This window comes from Clavelina lepadiformis, chromosome 1 (assembly GCF_947623445.1).
Source record: "Clavelina lepadiformis chromosome 1, kaClaLepa1.1, whole genome shotgun sequence".
NCBI lineage: Eukaryota > Metazoa > Chordata > Ascidiacea > Aplousobranchia > Clavelinidae > Clavelina > Clavelina lepadiformis.
In genome coordinates, this window is record NC_135240.1 from 19,559,156 (window position 1) to 19,578,517 (window position 19,362).

Genomic DNA, 19,362 nt, shown 5'->3' on the forward strand with positions numbered 1-19,362 from the left:
CAATAAGCCGAAGCATAAGACGTGTGCCCTGGACAAAAAACTCACCTACAGGTCAAACGTTCGAAATAAGTTTTTTTACCTCGATCGACAGTTTATTTTAAAGGAAGCATTTAGACGGCAGAAGTATTAAGGTAATGAAAAGTTAAGCGCATTTTAAAGTAAATTTTATAGGTGAAATTGAGTATTTAGGTGGAGGAACTCTTCCGGTCTTTTTTGAGGTTAAAGCAAATTGTTACCACCTATGAAAAAAATGATTTTGAAAAAAAATTTGAGATTATTCTTGTACCTATTAAATAATAAGTAGATATAGTGTAAGATTATTTGTGTACGTACACGAATATCAGCTAGGTCGGCACAAAAAAAATCGAGAATATTTTCATATCAGTCACCAAAAGATGAAATTTCATGGACATATTTCTCAGTTTGGTGTATTTGTATCAGTGCTTGCAAAATGAAGTAATTGATTAACAGGTTGCTTTTTTCCTTATAAAAGAACTAAATGACGATTGAACACCAAAATTTTTTTGGTAAAAAGTTTTTATTTTCGGAAATGTCGTCTCAATTTAACTAACCAATAAATTTGATTGTCATGTTTCACCATTTGGAAAGCGATAAATTTTTAGGTAATATTATATTCATTTTCACCAGTCTTCCGGTGTTACTATTCGTATTAACCCTAATTTCCACACATGCGGTACGGTATTCAGTGAGTTCGTTTGTTTTTTATATCTGCCTGTTGCTATTGCTCTGTAATGGAATGGTTGGTTTATGGTAGTTGAACTTGACAGTTTGACCCATTTCACTACAATGTTTGCTTGTCGAATTGTTTATTGCGGGTGATGATATATGAGTCTCATAAGGTCGTTGTCTGCTTTTCTCAACCTTAGACTTAATTGTTCACCTTAACGAATTATTGTCTTATGAAGATGACAACAAAGTTGTCTAACTTGACACTGAATTACTTCAAATTGAATTCAACATTAGTTTTCACAAGAATGACAACTGTATAAACTGATTATATTGATCCTTCTTTGAACGATTTAGTTTTCACAATGAATAACTCATAATGCATGTACGATAGGCGACGCAATATTCAACCACAAACTAAAATGATTAACAGAAAACAGAATGTCATTGACACAGATTTGCAAAACAAGGAAGTAAGCTTTATAATCAATCTATATACACAACATGGCCGATTACCACAGCTCTAAGTCAGTGGTTCCCAAACTTTATCTACTCGCGTACCATTTTTTGGTTCATGCAGCGTTCTCGTACCACCTACATAGTAGGACTTTAAGTATATTAAAATTTCTCACTTTTTATTATATTTATGATGTACTGTATTATAGAGTAGACCATAGAAACATGCGTATCAACAGTAAAATAATCATTAATAAAATTTAGGTAACTAGAATCTGAGCTGTGCTTGTGTTATGTTGCAATTAATCGCAGTCCTAAGGTTCCCCAAATGTGTCCAGAACTCTGAGTAATTTACATACAATTTTCTGCCAAGTTTTTTATGCAGTTAGCTCTGAATCGCCCTTGTGTTTATTTTTTTTGACATTTTCGGCCTGCGCTCACTCACACCTTCCATATATCGCAATTGTTCACATGTATCACTCCTTCCAGCACAAGTTGGGGTCTCGTGATGTTATTGTAGTTTTTAATGGAATTGGGATGTTTTAAAAGAACGGTCAATAAAAAAGAAAATTTGTATGGACAAATCTTGTGAAATCAAATGCAAGTGCAATTATATCAAAACTCTGCCGGGGGAAGCTTTCATGATCGATTGATATGAGACTCATTCTATATAGCCAGAACATTGCAAACTATAAACGTGACCTATTTTTCTTACTCAATACAACAGCAATTGGTCACATATTCAACATTACTTACAGTGAATTACATAGAGTACAAACTGTTATTGTTGTAGCCCCTTTGAACCAATGAAATAAATTAATTTGTTCCAGATAACTTCCCTAGATTAGCTTGCATAAATTTTTTTTATAGGAATAAACATAAAATTCAAAATTCAAGACGGCATTATTGGGCATATACTGCTCCCCAAGTGATAGAAGAATGGCCACTGCAACTTATGTTGGAGAATGGAGACCTCATCGACCTAGAGGACCCATTGGGGCACATTTTAAGTCTCCTGGACCCAAATACATGCTACCCGGCTCAACAGGTAAGTGGTATATCTAGGAAACATAGTGCTGTAATTTTTTGTTAAAATGCATATAGATCCTGTATACTTTACATACATTATTTTGTTTGAGTATTTTGTGTGAAAAACCTCTCTCCCGGTTTGTGACTAAGACAATGTCACATTGTGTCGCTGGACTGAACAATGCACATCTGTATATTTTTTAACAATGGGAGCCATTTAAATAATACTTGATCATAAAACGTTTATGTAACCTTTGGGTCTACATTGAATTCTCAAAGAATGTGTATACATATGTTTCTATATTTATGTTAATTTTGAAGTGGAATCAACTGCAATGGTCCTCGATAACTTTCCACTACTTTAAGCTTCAATATTACTCCAATATATTAATGTTAATAACAGGCCATTGCTGCTAAACGGTATGACATCCCTGCCATCTATAAGTCAACAAATTGTGGATCCATAGTTTTTGCTATTCATAATATTGCCATTGCTATGATAGTTCCAACCCTGGGTAAAGCCTTTGGCCCAGGATTTACTTAATTAACACCTTAAATAAAATTAGGCAATTAGAAAATACCAGTATTCAAGTTCTAAAAGTAACCAGAAGAAATTTACACTGAGTAAATCGAAATGGTGCTATATTTTATAATCTAGGACACCGAATTCATGATATGAGAAAATACAAGAATCCTGCATTTAGCTTTGGCACGAGACATGCAAAATTTACTAATGATTGCAGTCCTGGCCCTGGCTATCTTGTCCCTGCAAATATAACAAAGACTGGTACGGATGGAACGCCCAAGTATTCCCTGTATGGTCGTTATCGAGATACAACCTCATTTAAGAATCCAGGCCCTGGTCAGTACACTTGAATTTTCAGCTACTAAAGTACATTGTCTGTTTTTTATCCAGTTAAATTTCTTAAAGTAGACATACTAAAGATGTTAGCATCTAGCAATTGTTTGTTTAGTATTCTAAAAAACTATATTTGAACATTCTATTTGCAGGAACTTACAGTCCAGAGAAAAGTGGAAAATCAGCACGTTACTCCGCACCAAGTTACTCTTTATCTGGGAGAACAAAAGCTGCTAAAACTGATATCAGTCCAGGTTTGTCAGATGTTGTATCATATTGACATGATGTAGTTTGTGGATCTCTGGCTGTAAAAACCAGACTTTTTTAATTTCAGTGTTTTGATGTTATCAATGTAACCAATTGGCTAGATTTCGGTTATGTTGAAGTTGCATTGTTTAAGCTAATTCACATTTTCCAAAAGTTTTATCTTGCCCTATATCTTATAAATTATGTATTGGATATTCACAAAGTGGTATTTTATTTTTATCCTTAGTAGGGCATCTGGATTGCAAGTTCTTTGTGGTTGTTATAGCATACTTTTCAGGGATCTGCTAAGTTGTTTAAATTGAAGACTTTTCTCCCTTAGTTTGAAGCATATGTATTCATCTTGACTCCAATAAATTTCCAAGACGAAAAACACACACTTGAATTATACTACAGTATTGTATATAATTGAACGCTCCAAACATTATCAATATTATTTGAAATTACCTGATACAAAAGAATTGGATGAAACCAATATCAAAATAGTAGAGAAAAGTACTACATTATGTAGAAATTATAAACTTGGCAACTACACGAACAGCTCTTCTATATCTAGCTAAAATACATACAGTTTTCACACAGCAATGTTGTTGCAATGTCTGTTGACTAATGTGATTTGCTCTAGTTTGAAGGTTCATGTAAAACAGTTTATCATTTCATAAAAACACAAAATATGTTATGTATGCAAAATACGTAGTTTTACTTCTGCTATCATAACTACAAGTAATATCAACTGAAATACTTATATGAACTTCTGTTAACAGTGTATCAATTAGGGATGTGCATTTTAGAATATCGAATCTTTCAGAACCGAATCCTAAACTCATGGGTTTAGTGGCCGTGTTAGTTATTACCACCAACTATTACCTTAAACTAAGGTACATTTATTCAAAAATTATACCATTGAAGCTTTGAGACAAAAAGTTTGTGTAAAATAAAACTGTATTCAAGAGACCATTGGCTGTTGGCTTGAGCTCAGCATCTGTCGAAGCTGTCTGTACATTTGGTATTGTATGATAATCTTTATCCTCGGACTGAGGAAAGCCGACGATGACTCTTCTTTGCATGAACCTTGATTACCAAACTAGCCTTTCTGCAAGTTTCGATTGTCACACTTTTTATTTGATTTTTTACTGTTCACCAGGTCCACTAAACAGGAGTAAGTGTGATTAATGTCTTGCCCAAGGGCATTGCAATGATAGCGCCACTGGGGCCACATTATTATGAGGCCAGTGCTTCCACAAGTAGCTGCTAAAATATATTAATAGTACTCATTTACCTTATGGTACTACTTACTGATCAGTGTTGAATACTATCAAAATTGCATTATTATCTTATATAGGACCTGCAGCATATATGCTTCCCCATGTTCTGGGGCCAAATTCAGTTGGCAAACTTTCACTACCTAATTATAGTATGGTCAGCCGCCGAAGTTTTGGGTCCTTTCACGATGATTTACAAAGGGTTTGTTAAAATTTTGAATGGCGTAACCCATGTACTGACAAGTTGCTAACACGTATGCATCCATAATTGTTTGAAATTAACATGTTACAACCTGCTGGTGTGGTGAATGTGCTAACCATACTCTACTCATGCTTTCGTTTCATTACATATCACTCAGCAATTGCCCTGTGTAGAAAAAATTCTATAATGAAAGGAAAAACTTGAATTGGATTTGCTATTTTGTAGTGCAGCAACAAAGCTCTACATCTACTCACACATTTATGGCACTGGTGCTGCGTACTTTGTTGGCAAATAGGTAATAAATGGTAATGAGAATCACAAGGAATGTACACAGAATATTTTAACTCATTTAGCATTTAGAAAACTTTATCTCACGCTTACCATCATTAACTGTGTGGCAGTGATTTTAGTGACAAAGTGTTCTAGGCATTTTGACCTTATGATGAATGGTGGAGTGTTGTAGTTAAAACTTGTAGATGAACAGGTCAAACACACCACCCAGTCATAAAGTTGTAGGTTGTAGTTAATCGTGACTTTTAGTCTATCAATTATGAGTCTCCAAGGTCGTGCACACTTTTCAGAGTCAGGAAGTTCGATTGCTCATGCTGAATTATTCTTGTCTGATTGCAGAAATTTTCTTAGCAGTGACTTCAGTTTATATTGTTTGTAATTTCACTGCCTATATAAGCTCGACCGCTTACACGATCATTTTGGTGTGGATTTCTATACAACTATCGCTATTTGCTGTCTAATTGTCACGACGTTAATAAGGACAGTTGGTCAATTCGAATTATATTGATTTTTCAATGGTTAAACATGGTAAAACAGAACATCGAGTCGAGACAACCAAAATATTAACACCTTCTGAACTGGATCATTTCAAAACAATAATGAAAAATTTTGGGCGCAAACTAATAGTTGTATACAGCAGCTTTTTTCTTGGTAAGCAAGAAAACATATCACAACAAAACACACACACAAGCGAGCACAACTGCAGCTGTTGAAAACGTTCAACAGGGAATTGTTTGCAGGTTGCTGAAGGATTACAATATATGTTCTGAGAAAATTATGTCTTGCGAGTAATACAACATAGTTGCTAGTCACATAATTTTCCTGATATTTGTTCCACTGTTGATTTGCAATTCTTCATACCTCTATATGTTATAACCTGTTACTTACAAAGTTTGTGACTTCTCTAGGCCCTGGTAGGTATGGATTACCTCCCATACTTACATCTAAACCTCCATCATACACTATAGTTGGACGAAAAAATGTAGGAAGTTTTTCTGAGGACCTTTCAAGGGTTTGTATGAAATTAATCAGCACTCTATTGCACGTTGAAATGACGCATTCATGTAGAGAAAATTAGTTGATTTTATCAACTTAACAATGATGAAGTGACTAAATTACGCTGAATTATATCTTCCTTCTAGTAAAAATTAATTTTATAATGGATTTATATACAACCAGGAAATATACGATTAAATTAGAACTATTCCATGTATGAATTTATTAAATTTGAAATACCAGTAGGCTACAGGAATCTAAATTTAAATTTGACAACTACTGGATGTTGTTTTTTTTTCTATATAGCGTAACACTTCCTCGGTGATAGCATTTTCTGTTAGTAACATTCACTGAAATACTACCATTGGCTTTGTATTGTTCATCAACGTATAACTTTTGTCCTGTCTTAACTTTGTTTAATGTCCATGATGAATCAGCAACAAGCATAACCAGTTGGAACATGTGCATTTGAACAATAAATTCCAATTGAAACTTGGTCACACGGTAAAATAAATTATCATAGGTAGAAGAAAAGTGTCAGAAATAAAGTAAGACTTGGACATTAGAGCAAAATTTAGTGTTTGGAATCGATTAGCACCACAAGCTAGTAAAAAAAAAGTTGGAGAACAACAGAAATATTTGACAATTTTGAAAGAATAATTAAGTATAACCGTATATCAGTGGTTGTTTAAAATTAAGCAATTGCATTGCATGTATACAAAAGACATGAGAAACTACAGTATAGTCAAACTATATCAGTGTGAATAGCAATTTTATATTTATAGGCCCAGCAGCATATAAAATAGGTCCATCGTTTGGGTCTAAGATAATGTCAGGCAGTTCAGCACCAAGTTACTCAATGACAGGAAGAGCTACAGTTGGTAGTTTTCATGAAGATTTAAGAAAGGTAGTTTGTACAATACTAGTTCCAGCTGAAGCTTCGATTAGGTATACTTGTGAAAGCTCTGTATTTGTATCGTTACTGTTAGTGATTTTAACGGTATTAACCACATGCACATACTGTTATCTGTAGATCGATTATTGACTGTTAACAGGTGTAAAATTGGAATATGTTTATACATATTTGAAATAATATTTATACCCATTACACCATAAAAATTGACTTGCTAATAGTAATTTACCTTTTGATTGATTCGCTTGAATGCAATTCAGCTTTGCACATAATCATACCATGTAATTTTGATGCATACTGTAAGTGTGGCTTGTAGAAAACTATTACTCTTTGTAACTGGATAGTTATGCATGTTTTATTGTGTAATGTACAAGTAAAACATTTTTGTCTGTGATTCTCATTGATGAAATGCATGCTTGTTTCTACAATGTAGTAATACTTTGCAGACTCCTGGCCCTGGAACTTACCGAGTCATTGCACCAGTTATTTATAAAAACCGTGGCCCATTGTACAGCATGACTGGCCGTAACATGCTCCCAAGTGATGCAACCAGAAAGCCTGGACCTGGTGCTCACAGCCCTGAAAAGGTAAATACAGTGCACTAATAAAGATTAATTAGTGATTCTACCAAGTTTGTGTGTGAGATTCATAACTAAATTACCTATGATTAACCCAATGCATTACTCATTGATGGAATTAAAAGTTTCAAATGTGTCAATCCAACCAGATTTGCTCTATATATACCGATAACGGATATACAGCAAATGGAAAATCTAGTCCATGTTGTTAGAATAAATTCAGTTCTGATAGAGTCTTATAACTCAAATGTTATGTATGAACAGCTTGAAACAGTGTATAGCCAATTACATATAGTTAGTAGTCATTATTTGGTTTATTTTTATGATGGTCATCACCGACACAACCATACAAAACGAAATAAAAACTGTTTGAACTGTTTCAAAATATGTGTGAAACATGAAGATATTGGGTTGTATTGATAAGAAACTAGTTCAAATAAAGATCTGTTTTTGTTAGAAAGTTTACAATGAGATATATGCAGTTTCGGTAGAGTATGCAGCTGTACTCAGCATTACACAAATATATTACAATTTGTATATATAAAGCTGTAACACAGAGGTTCTTAAACTTTTTAGAGGTGGCAAACTCCACAAGTCCCTTACATGCATTCCACCATACCTTAATAAAAGTAAAAATAGAAATCATACACAGTGGCGTATTTAAGATTGCATTGAGGGATGGAGCTAAATATAGGCAGGGCATAAGATATCGTATTTTATGCGTCAAAAGGAAATGTTAAACCATTTTCCTCTGCCAGATTGCTACTAACGCAATGAAATACAGTAGCCTACTGTGTTAGCTCTTTTCATGTTGATTTCCCACCATGTTTACACTTCATGCCTTTACATACTCATAATACCATTACAAGGGTGGAATGACATGTGCTTTGGTAAGTCACCATGATGACAACTTGACCACTAGTGCTGAAATGTGTTTTAATCCAGTGCTTCTTAAAGTAACTTATACAATAGGTGATTCATGTTAATTTATCACTTTTCAAACAATTTGTTGTAATATATTTTAAATTATGGATTTAATGTTTATATTTATTAAAAAAATTTGCAAACTTGCATAAAACACTAATCTTTGCTTTATTTAAACGATCCAGACATAGGCAGCCATTTACAGTGTACAATTTTAAAACGCTGCATACAACAATTTTTTAATTTCATAAAATTTGCTTATGATGTATTTTGCAAGTATCAATCAAGTTTTCTGATAACAAATTGTATGTGTTACAAATGATTTGTAACACATTTCCTCTCAATAACTACTTAATATGGATTGTAAACCCAACTTTGCCTTTAAACTCTAAACTAAAAGGAATGAACAAAAATATAAAGACATAAAATCGTTTATGGTCCCCAAAAACTTAACTTGTGACCATGCACACAGTGTATGTGTCTTGATATCCGTTAAGCCTCAGAGACTGACTCACTGAACCCCAGGACTTGATCGAACTCAGTTTAAGAACCACTGACGTAATAATTATGCTTACATGCCAAATCAGCATGTTCAGGGAAGTTGTTAGTTTAGAGCCAGCATATGCCAACCCACTTTTTACAACTTGTTTGAGTTAGTAAATACATTATTTATGCTTCTCAGGTCCTTATCAATAAAAGACAGGCTCCAAAGTTTACTTTTGGAGTTTACCACAGTGAATATGCAGTCCCTGTTATAAGTGAAACAGTGTATTGAAGACGTTACATGTTGAATTACAATGTTCTTTCTTGCAAGTATTTAAAAGAAGACAAGCAAATCATTTTACCTATGTAGCATTTATGCATGCATTCCTTTAAGTGGAGAAGAAGCGTAATAAACGCCTAATTGTATTTGTTAAATACATTTTACAGTAGTGGGTTGGCTTATATTTAAGCTGAAGATTTGACGTTTTTCTTCCAATTATTACCAACACTTTAGCAAACAGGATATGGCAGAACATGGGGATTGTTTTGTCAGAGAACATTTGAGATTATTATTGTTAAAGCTATGGGCTACAGCATTTCAAAAAGATTACATTTCAATAGCTTCATTATAGACATAATATTTTTTCTTTCTTGTTGCCTTAGGGGTAGAATTTAAATGTCAGAAAAATTATAGGGGAAATAGACAGACAATAGATTGAGAACAATGGCGTTCTGAAGAACAATGTGAAATGAAAGGAAACAACTTAGGTCACACCGTTTGTGTGACTCTAGTCAAGTATTGTTCCTCCGCATCACAAATCTTGTTTGCATTTGAAATTTGATGTATGGACTGCCAATACATACATTGACATGTCAGAGAAAACTATGTTTTTTTAACTTTAATAAAAAAGATAATAGTAGCTAAGTCAAACCTGCCAAACAAGTGTGCATGGTTTTATATTTAAGCTACGTTTACAAAAACATTTCTTACAAAGATGGTGAATATGTAACTATCTTGTAGATGATGAATTTGAGGCAGTCTGCACCAGTTTTCTCCTTTGGTATTCGACATTCAGAGTATATTGCACCATTGATTGCTGATCCAGGCCACTGATCTGCCATTTCTCAGGGAGGCTTACAAAGACTGACATGGAAACCATTGAAATATTTTTAATAAAAGTTTAATGTTATCTGTCATGCAATACTCATGTAATTCAAGATTTGTACTTATGTATCTTTTTATAAACAATTGTACAAACAGCGCAAATTCAGATTCATGTGTAGAGTTGTTTCTTTAGTGTTGTTGTTAGTATGGGTATATCCAAATCTGTTTTGGATATACCCATAACAGCAAACCAAAATATTAAAGCTTTTACCTTCGAATCTCACTGCATGATTATTTTTTTATTTGCTGCTCTTGTAGCAAACAACCTTTCCTGGAAACCTTGCTTTATTTATGCTTATAGCAATCTGCAAGCTGATATAATACCGAAATTTTTTTTCCTGAAATCGATGAGATTAATTTTATATTTACTGTGTGCACAGTTTGCTTTGTTAGGTTACTTCCATTCGCACTTAAAATTTTCAACTTACTGGAACAGACAAATCTGTTTTCTGTATTTCTTTTCATGCCGTTGCAAAGACTACTAAATTGTATTGTTGAGAATGATTCTTAAAATTCTCGCAGATCTGCCAAGTAATTTGTCACTGCTCTAATATCATGTCCAGTTCACTGTCATCTCTTTTCATTTTCTTTGTTTGCACGAACTTATTTCTTTGTTGTAATGTCTTCAGAATGTAATATTTCGAAACCAATTACTTTTAAACTGCATTTTGTAAAGTTCAGTTCTCTTGTAGTGACTCATATTATGTTAATCAAACTATCATCATAAATTTTAGTGTATTTGCACTTGAAGGTAAAAATTACAATGCAAAAGTATTATGGGCTATTCGGACTCACTGATTAGTTTGGTTTCAAGCTAAGTAACATACTATATGTCAGTTACCATAAGTAAGTATTCGTTTAATAAAATTTAAATATTAAGGTAATTATTCAAGAATACACCAAGAACAGATCTGGTAACCCCACCTCTACAGCAAAAAATCTTTCTTTTAAAACAAAGTATATATTAACTGCATGAGTTATTGTTGAAAGAGAAAAACTTTGTGTCTTTGTTGCCATACACATAACCATGTCATTTCTAACAATTTGTTTTTGTCCCATAGATCCCGCAACATGTAAAGAATGAGGTTAAAAACATGTAAAATTGAAAGTAACTTGAATCCATAGTATAGCCTTGGGAAATACAAGCATTACCAACCTGTTTCTAATGGTTAATGTATTTTGTATTTGTTCTAAAACCTGTGCACTCCAATCACATCACGGGCACAGAGTTTTCATGCACATGTGTATCAAGTGAGGAAAAGGTGGCTTGCGTGCTGTGTAGTTTGATAAATTACATGAATTCACTACTGTGAATCAAAGAATTAATATCCATTTGTACAGTGTAACCTCCCGGTCGGCCATCATTGGTTTGATGGTCAACCGCTTTAACATGACATTCCATCCTGGAATCAAGAAGGCATGTCATACAGTTCTTCCAATCTGGAAGAAAATAGTTAGGACCCTAGCTAGGATGATTGTACCATTCAATGCCAAATTCTTGTTCTTTAGCCGGGAAGTTTAGAAATGTTTCACCCGTTAAATACTGTTGTCTCTTTTGTCGTTTTCAAAGCTTATACTTTTTCATTATCTTTCCGATTTAATAAAGTGATTTTTCTTCATAAATTATGCAACAAGCGGTTATTCTTCTTCATTAATGAAAACGATGATCAGTTAGTAAAAGAGGTGTTCATTATCAAGCTTTGATGAAAAAAGAAAGGATGTTCACCCGAACAAATTACATGTTGAAAACTACAACTTCTTATTAACCTAAATCAGGGATGTCCAACCTTTTATTATAGTGGGCCGCATTGTCTCTTGAAATAATTGAATGGGCCGCAAAACCTATTAAATTTCAAGAAAAATGGGTACATACTTTTGGAGTGAAAATGACTAGCGGGCCGCACAAAAATTTCAGGCGGGCCGCAGGTTGGACATCCCTGACCTAAATCAAATGCTGTATCATAGTGAACTACATCTAATCTAATTTCAATTTATCCCTAAAATCAACTTATTGCATACCCATTCTCTAACCAACCTAACTGCTTATCTTTAACAACACAATGCATGACCTACTTACAGTGAAATAGTCATTTTCAATAATGATAGTTTCATGTGAATACTGATTTATCGAACATTCACAACATGATTTGGGCAAGTGTTAGTTTATGAGATATCAAACACATTTTTGAACACACACATTTTAAATTATATTAGCCCAACATTCATATAATTCTATGACATTGAACCAAATTTTTTTTCAATAGCATCATTTTTACTTCAGAAAGAAAACTTTTATTACATAACATCTAGTTTAGAATCCTTTGAGTTTCTAATAGCATCTTCTAAAACCACCAACATTATAAATTCATTTGTATTGCACTGCACATGCTGGTACTGAGATCACATATTTCTTTGCAAACTGTATCATTAAAATATCTCGACAGGTATAATTAAATTAAAGTAAATACCAAATAAGCAAACGGCTATCTATTTTGACGGTGGTAATTTTTGTGTATTACAATCGTATTTGTCATAATATCATAAGATGTTCGTCTATGTGGATAAAAAAAGGCTGTGGCAAAGGCTGGAATAAGGAATGCAATGGACAGGTTCTTGATCAACGATCGAAGAAATGAACTAAAAATAAATAGAACAGTTAAATGAAAAATTATGCTAATCAACAGTGGTGCAGCGAGTGGGAGGACCACCCAGGCAAAATTTCTTTATTAGTGGCATATAAATGTAATCAAATATCATTATTTCTTATATGCTATATGAGTGTGGATGATGCAGTTTATTCAGTCAGAATGGCATAAACCTTTTTTATTAAACCTACTCGCAATTGAGCAATCCAAAGGTTAGCATTGTAACTTTCGCTCCAAACAGTTAATGACAAAAAATAAATATAATACAATTTTATCATGCATTGTACTAAGTAAGTGTTATTGAATTTAATGAATTTGGTGTGTTTTTGCAAGCCATATTTTATGTTGTAGTGACATATACAAATTTTCATGGTTCGAAGTTGGTATAGTTTATGCAACACTAATGGTGACAATGCCATAGCTGTAGTACGGGGTTGCAAACAATGTAGCAGATATTATTGAAATATTCAACTATCCACAGAAAAGAAAAGACTAAATCAGAGGTTGGAAAACTATGACTCAAAAGTTGATAAGCACTTTTATCTAGCCACTAAATGGCATTCGAATGCATGCAGAAATGTATTTTGGCCTTAAACTGCAATACCAAATAACTTCATATTAGAATTTGCTCTTTTTATCTGCGAGTGTTATTGTAACATTAAATTACCATGAAAAATTTCAGCTATTGTAGCTATAACATTTAAGCTATTAAATGATCTTGTAAAGCTCTCTTGAAAATTTTTAGTGAATGTCCATGAGTGTGCTGTACGTTTTTTACCTTAAAATCATGAAAATTTTTACACATGATATCAGCAAAGCAATTTAAAAGGCTGAAAAGTGTACAAATTGAAGTTCACTTTGGGTGGAAAATTACCAAACTTTTACCACTGCTGTTCACATAGGGCAGGATGGAAATAAAAGTGTTTTCAGTTTGTAACAATAAAATCACTCTATACACTTAAGAGTTTTGTCAATACAAAATTATGATTTCAAAATTTAGAACTGAAAATATAATTATACTATGTTGAAACTTGGGTGTGACTTACTTATATCCACTGACTGGAGTTCCAGGGTACACAGATACAATGTCTGTAACACGAGTTGAAAGGGCGTTGTTGCAACTTACCACCTTAATTCCAAATATACTTTTGCCAGGAGTACTTTCCCAACACCAAATACAAAACCACTAGAAACAAAAACACACAGGTTTCCTATGCTGTTAACTGCTTGTTTTGCAATGATGAGGCTATGTTGATCGGTAGTGTTTTCATTTTTGGAAGAAAGACATCTATTGCACAAACGGTTTTCAAGAAACCGAAAAAAGTTTCAGAAAAACTAGAGGTATGGAAACTAAATGTAACTTAGTTGAAAATACATAACCTGCTTTAAGTTTGCCTGAATTTTCTCTTAAAAACTACAAAGTATTCAAACACAAATCTAGTTACAAAAATAAAACTGTACCTCATATAATAATGATATGAGTCTGTAAACACAAGTAATTATGAGCATAATGGTCAGGTGATTGTCTACAGCAAGCAAGTGATCACCATCTTCAGTTTCATTGGTCAAAAGCTCATTTAAACTGTCCTCATCAAGCAACTTTTCAAACTCTCCTTGTGAAATTATTTTGACAAACTTCACATCCAGCAAACCATTGGAATGGACAACGAAGGAAAAGCTAAAAAAAATTCATTAACAATACAATTAAAGAGGAAGGAAAAACTGGGGCTTGTGATATTATCAGAGCAATGTTAAAAGGGGTTGTAGGTAGACTCTGATGAATCACATAGCACAAAGAAATCTTTAGTTATCATTCTATAGTCTAAAGTTCCATAGTACTACTATTCCCGAAGACAAAACGCAAGGAACAATGCTATTGTTTAGTTATTGCGATACTTTAAGCATCTTTGTATTACATTGATTTTGTGTTTTCATCTAATTAAACTCATTTTGTTATTAACAATGTCACTGACAATTAGAAGCTTTCCATAAAAAAGGTAATAACTTACAATGTGGGAAACTATAATTAAAAAATTATTTCCCTTGGATAATTATGATTAATTCTTCGATGGTTAATAATGAAAAATTCGTGGGAATTAAATGCAGTACGTTAGACATGATACGAATAAATGTAAAGTAATGTAACAACATTCAGACTTTTCAAACTTTGGATTACTTCTGAGTCACTGATACAAGTTCAACATGAGACCCATTCGATGTCGCTCCAATTATACTACAATAGGTCTAACATCAGAATCACATGAAACAACCTATCTTTTCCTCCGCCATTTAATAAATAAGTCCGATTAATAACAACTATAACAAATATATATATAACCTTTATTTACATTTCAACTTGCCTTTAACATAAAACAAGACAAAAAGACAATTGTTACCGAGAAAGTTCTGCCATCGAAAATAGACGCAAATTTTGCAAAACTGAAGCTCAATATTAAGCAATTACTTGTGATATAAACCTGCTTTTGTCAAGAACAACAATGATATCACAGTATTACCATTAAACAAGGCGAGCAGTAGCAGGGAAAATTATGTAATTACTTAACGTACGGTCACATGGCACGTAAATTATGTAATTAAATATCAAGTTACGTGCAACAATACTTTCAAAGCATATATCAGTTAACTTACAAAAATAACAGCAACGTGAAGCAAATTATGACACCAGGATATAACTCCTCGAGCATTCTTGTCAGCTTAAAAAACAAAGCATCTACATTAAACCGCCATAACATGGTTCTGACGTGCTGTGATAACTGTTGCGTATCAAGATGTTTATTTTTTGCCAACTTTGTGGAGTAAAAATTATGCATGAAATTAGTCTCAAAGCAGCCATTTTTTATTCACTACGTGAAATTATAGTCTTACCGCAGTACAAAAACCTAAATTTTTTCAATCCAACCATTTGCATCCATTTCGTGCGTTCACATTGTTGTTTGTGTAAAAAGAAAGAACGACAAGTGAATGACCCTCAAAAAGGAGTGCATTCAAAATTGAGTGTGCCTGTGCCCACCTCTGCCAATAACTTACTCTAAATTAAAGCAATATAACATCATCAGCAAAGTCACTGTCTTGAAGATGAGTAAAAATGAAAAATCTGCTATCTCGGCCACAGCTCTTCTACTCATTGATGCGATTCGAAAATCTAAAAATATATTGAAAAATGCTCAACAGAAGGAAAGTAGAACAAAGAACATTAACTCTTAAAAAACCCCGCAGGTTGCTGTGTTTGGTTGAAGCCAACAATTAAAGTGAAAAGACCCTGAAACTCAACCTTTCCATAACCAATAATGACAGTTTGCAATGTAAGTAATTTATATAATATTGTAAACAATATTTACTGAATACTGTTTCCAGAGCAGGGCCTTAATGTACAGTAGGGTGGTAATTATAACTAACATAACTGCTAGACTAGTTAGCAATATTTCATATGCAATGCATGGCAACAAATGTAGTGAGATTATATTATGCTTTTTTGTTGCTAATGTTAAGCCAGAGTTATCCAACTCAGTCCCTCCATCACAACCAAGGTATTGATTTCAACATGCATTCACAAAATTAATGTTGATTTTAGGTTGAAATATCACAATTCTAATATATAAAAAGAATATTTATATAGTGAAAGACATTTCTTGGTTGAATCTATGATAATGGTATGGTAGGTTGCCAATAGAAGGAGATTTTATAATTAATAATTATATATATAGCGAAAGACATTATCTTATTGAATCTATGATAAAGGTATGGTATGGTAGGTTGCCAATAGAAAGAAATTTTACCATTAAAACCTAAATTGGTAAGCTATGTGTTTTGGCCACAGGTATGTAGTTATGATATGATACATTTCAGTTTTTCAGTAACACACTTTTTAATTTCATTTATCAGTTTTTGGTTAATGCTGAATGGAGCACCAATAAAACTACTGTATTCCAACATTTTTAAACATATAGATCATTTTACAAAAAATTACCATTATATAAAATTTCACTAACCTTGAAAACGGTTGGTTGTTCCTACTGCTGTTTGTTGGGGTTGTGACTGTCTCACTGGCTGTGGCACAGCTGAACCAGGCACAGTCTAAATACACACAAAATCTGTCATTTTAAATTTGACGTGATTTCAGGTAAAGTTCTGAATTACCAATTATAATTATTAACTATTCACCAATTCCCAAAAACAATGCCTATAATCAGAGACGGGCAATTCAGAATATCATCCCATCAAGAACATCAAGTCCCACTCTGGATACTTATATGCTTAATAATTTAGCAATGCAATAAAATCAGAATGACTTTATTTAATATAACTCATGATCGAATCTGAATAAGCCTAGTCCAACACAGATAAACCAGAGCCTACGCATAATCCAAAATGACTGTGCATTTTTGTCGCTAATAGTAGTAACGAATTAAAATACATTTCAGACTGTCTTTATTTGCAAACAAAATGGATCAGTTTGCTTAAGACTAGGACAGCAATTACATAAAGTAGACCTTACAAACTTGTTAATACAACAACTTAGGCATCAGCTACAGCCAGTCATTCAATTAACAAATATATCAACAGATAAGTCTAGTTCCATAGTTCTGAGGAAAGTGCAAGATGTAGTGTACACCAAGCACTTTGACTAAATTGGTATGCAACTGTTTACAATAGAAAGTTAGCTCTCGGCATTTTAGATGACTTTAGAAACACAAGTACAGTGCATACTCACTTAAGTTTTCAGTGTTTTCTTGGTTAATATTGATAACTTAATAATAAAAAACAAATATATATATATACATATATAATATACTAATCGAGTGGTATGGCATTAGCCTATAGCACCGGTCGGCAACTTTTAGCATTGAAAGAGCCATTTGGTCTTGTTTCCGCCTGACTAAAACCTGCTCTGAGCCACAACACCTAATTGAACACTTAAAACAAAAACCTAACGCTACATATATAATTCGAACTAATGCTTACAGTTACACATAAAAACTTTAGTAGTTACCCTCACAAAATTCTCATTATAACGATGACAATCTGCATAGTCACCAAACAAAGACCAATATCCAAGACATGCGACCTCGAACAAAAACAAGCTTAGGATCACATGAGTGGCAAGCAGTCATGCGTATTATGCCCGCGTATGTGTAGTATTGTAATCACTGTGTAGTATTTATATAAGATTCTCCACGTCCGAATAAAACATTCTGAATAATAATTAATCAGACAAGCGCATTATGTTATTACATTGTGACTGTAATAAACACCATTATTTATTCACATTAAGTTTTCCTAAATGTGCTTGTTGGCTCTGAGTAGCGGGAGAAAGAGCAGAGAGATGAAAGAGCCGCGAGTTGCTGACCTGTGGCCTATATACAGAAAGAAACTTATTCGTCTCTTTAAAATTTAACAAATACTGTACATCAAAATTAAACGAAATGAATAATCACTGTGCGGAAGCAAAAGACCTTACGATCATCCACGTCTGCCATCCTACATTCTACAGAGAATAAGATATCAAAAAATACACATACAAGAAAATAAGTGGCTTACTCACTAGCCACTATTTCACAAAAAAGGTAATCATTCAATCAAATCACTTTATTACTCAATACAATGCTTTTTTATATGTACTGTATACAGGTACATATGAAACGGAAACTGTGAAATGTTAATATTAGTACTTTACAAATGTATAAAAATGATCCAAAAAACCTGATTAGATAACAAATTAAGTTGACCGTTTCTTGTCAGCCATTGCATAAAAGAATGATGATTCCACATCCATTGTTGATATTTAAGTGAATATCTCCAATATCTAAGCTTCTTTGTATAATCATTATAAACTATTGCTTGTTCCATCTGTAATAAAAAATACGGTATAGGCTAGGTCCAAACTGCAGAATAGGCTACACAATATAGCATCTGCACATAATAATAGATAATATTAATTTTAGAATAATTAATAGAAGATTATGATATGATAATCTCTACCCTCGGGCTGAGAAAAGCCTTTGCACGATGATTCCAAGTTGGTATGGAACGTAATTATGAACGTACACCTTTTTTACATCAAAGATCACAATAAACAAGGACGTAGGCTAGCCAGGGTAAAAGTTGTACTGGAGCAAATAGGCTAATTTAAAGAATTAATTTATTAAATACGTTGTATGTACCGATATACATAACCACTAGTCCTGGAAAGTTTATATGATAGCGCAGAATCGCACAACTTGGTGAGGCGCCAATCTTGACATCACAATTTTTGGTGCACTGAAAGCAAACTTTCCAGTAGAGTACGTATATTAGGGTTTTTCATATTTAGGTCATATTTAAACTAATCCCGTTCTGTATCAAGTAAAACTAAATTTGCAAAAAGAAATGTTTGAAAATTTTAACTTTCTTAACCCCTAAGTTTTCACTTATACGACGATCAAAGCGCGACGCGATAGAAATGCAGTGATTCGACCCAAAATGTCAATCGATTCTGCTGAGAAATCTAACCCAGTGTTTCCACTTTTTTATTTGTTTATATTAACAGAAATGTACTAACCTTTACGATAGCATTTAATTTGTTCACCCTATACCTGTTAAATATGCAA

At 33.2% G+C, this 19,362-nt stretch overlaps 2 protein-coding genes across 5 annotated transcripts; one reads left to right on the forward strand and one right to left on the reverse strand.

Moving 5' to 3' along the window:
* LOC143446840 (ciliary microtubule associated protein 1A-like) lies at positions 1–10,891 on the forward strand. 3 transcript variants are annotated; one of them, XM_076946687.1, is made up of 7 exons: positions 1–131; positions 2,014–2,191; positions 2,831–3,034; positions 3,184–3,285; positions 4,638–4,759; positions 7,406–7,546; positions 9,966–10,891. In XM_076946687.1, the coding sequence occupies exons 2-7, from the start codon at positions 2,083–2,085 to the stop codon at positions 10,056–10,058; spliced, it is 771 nt and encodes a 256-aa protein (XP_076802802.1). In that variant the 5' UTR covers positions 1–131; positions 2,014–2,082; the 3' UTR covers positions 10,059–10,891. The 3 variants fall into 3 exon arrangements, with proteins under 3 accessions (XP_076802802.1, XP_076802810.1, XP_076802793.1); XM_076946695.1 differs by lacking the exon at positions 4,638–4,759 and adding an exon at positions 5,959–6,062; XM_076946678.1 differs by lacking the exon at positions 4,638–4,759 and adding an exon at positions 6,832–6,953.
* A 1,571-nt stretch (positions 10,892–12,462) lies between these two features.
* Positions 12,463–19,171, reverse strand: LOC143446832 (protein FAM8A1-like). Of its 2 annotated transcripts, none has more exons than XM_076946654.1 (7): positions 18,937–19,171; positions 18,476–18,622; positions 16,765–16,849; positions 15,803–15,917; positions 14,216–14,432; positions 13,801–13,940; positions 12,463–12,746 (listed from the first exon to the last, which is right to left on the reverse strand). In XM_076946654.1, exons 2-7 carry the CDS (start codon positions 18,620–18,622, stop codon positions 12,593–12,595), a joined length of 858 nt encoding a protein of 285 aa, XP_076802769.1. In that variant the 5' UTR covers positions 18,937–19,171; the 3' UTR covers positions 12,463–12,592. The 2 variants fall into 2 exon arrangements, with proteins under 2 accessions (XP_076802769.1, XP_076802779.1); XM_076946664.1 differs by lacking the exon at positions 18,937–19,171 and adding an exon at positions 18,755–18,876.
* Positions 19,172–19,362: the final 191 nt, after the last annotated feature.

Coding starts and splice junctions, on each gene's coding strand:
- LOC143446840 (XM_076946687.1), top strand. CDS start 2,083: ATGGCCACTGCAACTTATGTTGGAGAATGGAGACCTCATCGACCTAGA. Junction 3,035..3,183: donor ATTTAAGAATCCAGGCCCTG/GTCAGTACACTT, acceptor TTCTATTTGCAG/GAACTTACAGTCCAGAGAAA. Junction 7,547..9,965: donor GTGCTCACAGCCCTGAAAAG/GTAAATACAGTG, acceptor ACTATCTTGTAG/ATGATGAATTTGAGGCAGTC.
- LOC143446832 (XM_076946654.1), bottom strand. CDS start 18,622: ATGGAACAAGCAATAGTTTATAATGATTATACAAAGAAGCTTAGATAT. Junction 16,850..18,475: donor TTAATTTGTTATCTAATCAG/GTTTTTTGGATC, acceptor GTGTGTATTTAG/ACTGTGCCTGGTTCAGCTGT. Junction 12,747..13,800: donor ACTCCAGTCAGTGGATATAA/GTAAGTCACACC, acceptor ATTTATTTTTAG/TTCATTTCTTCGATCGTTGA.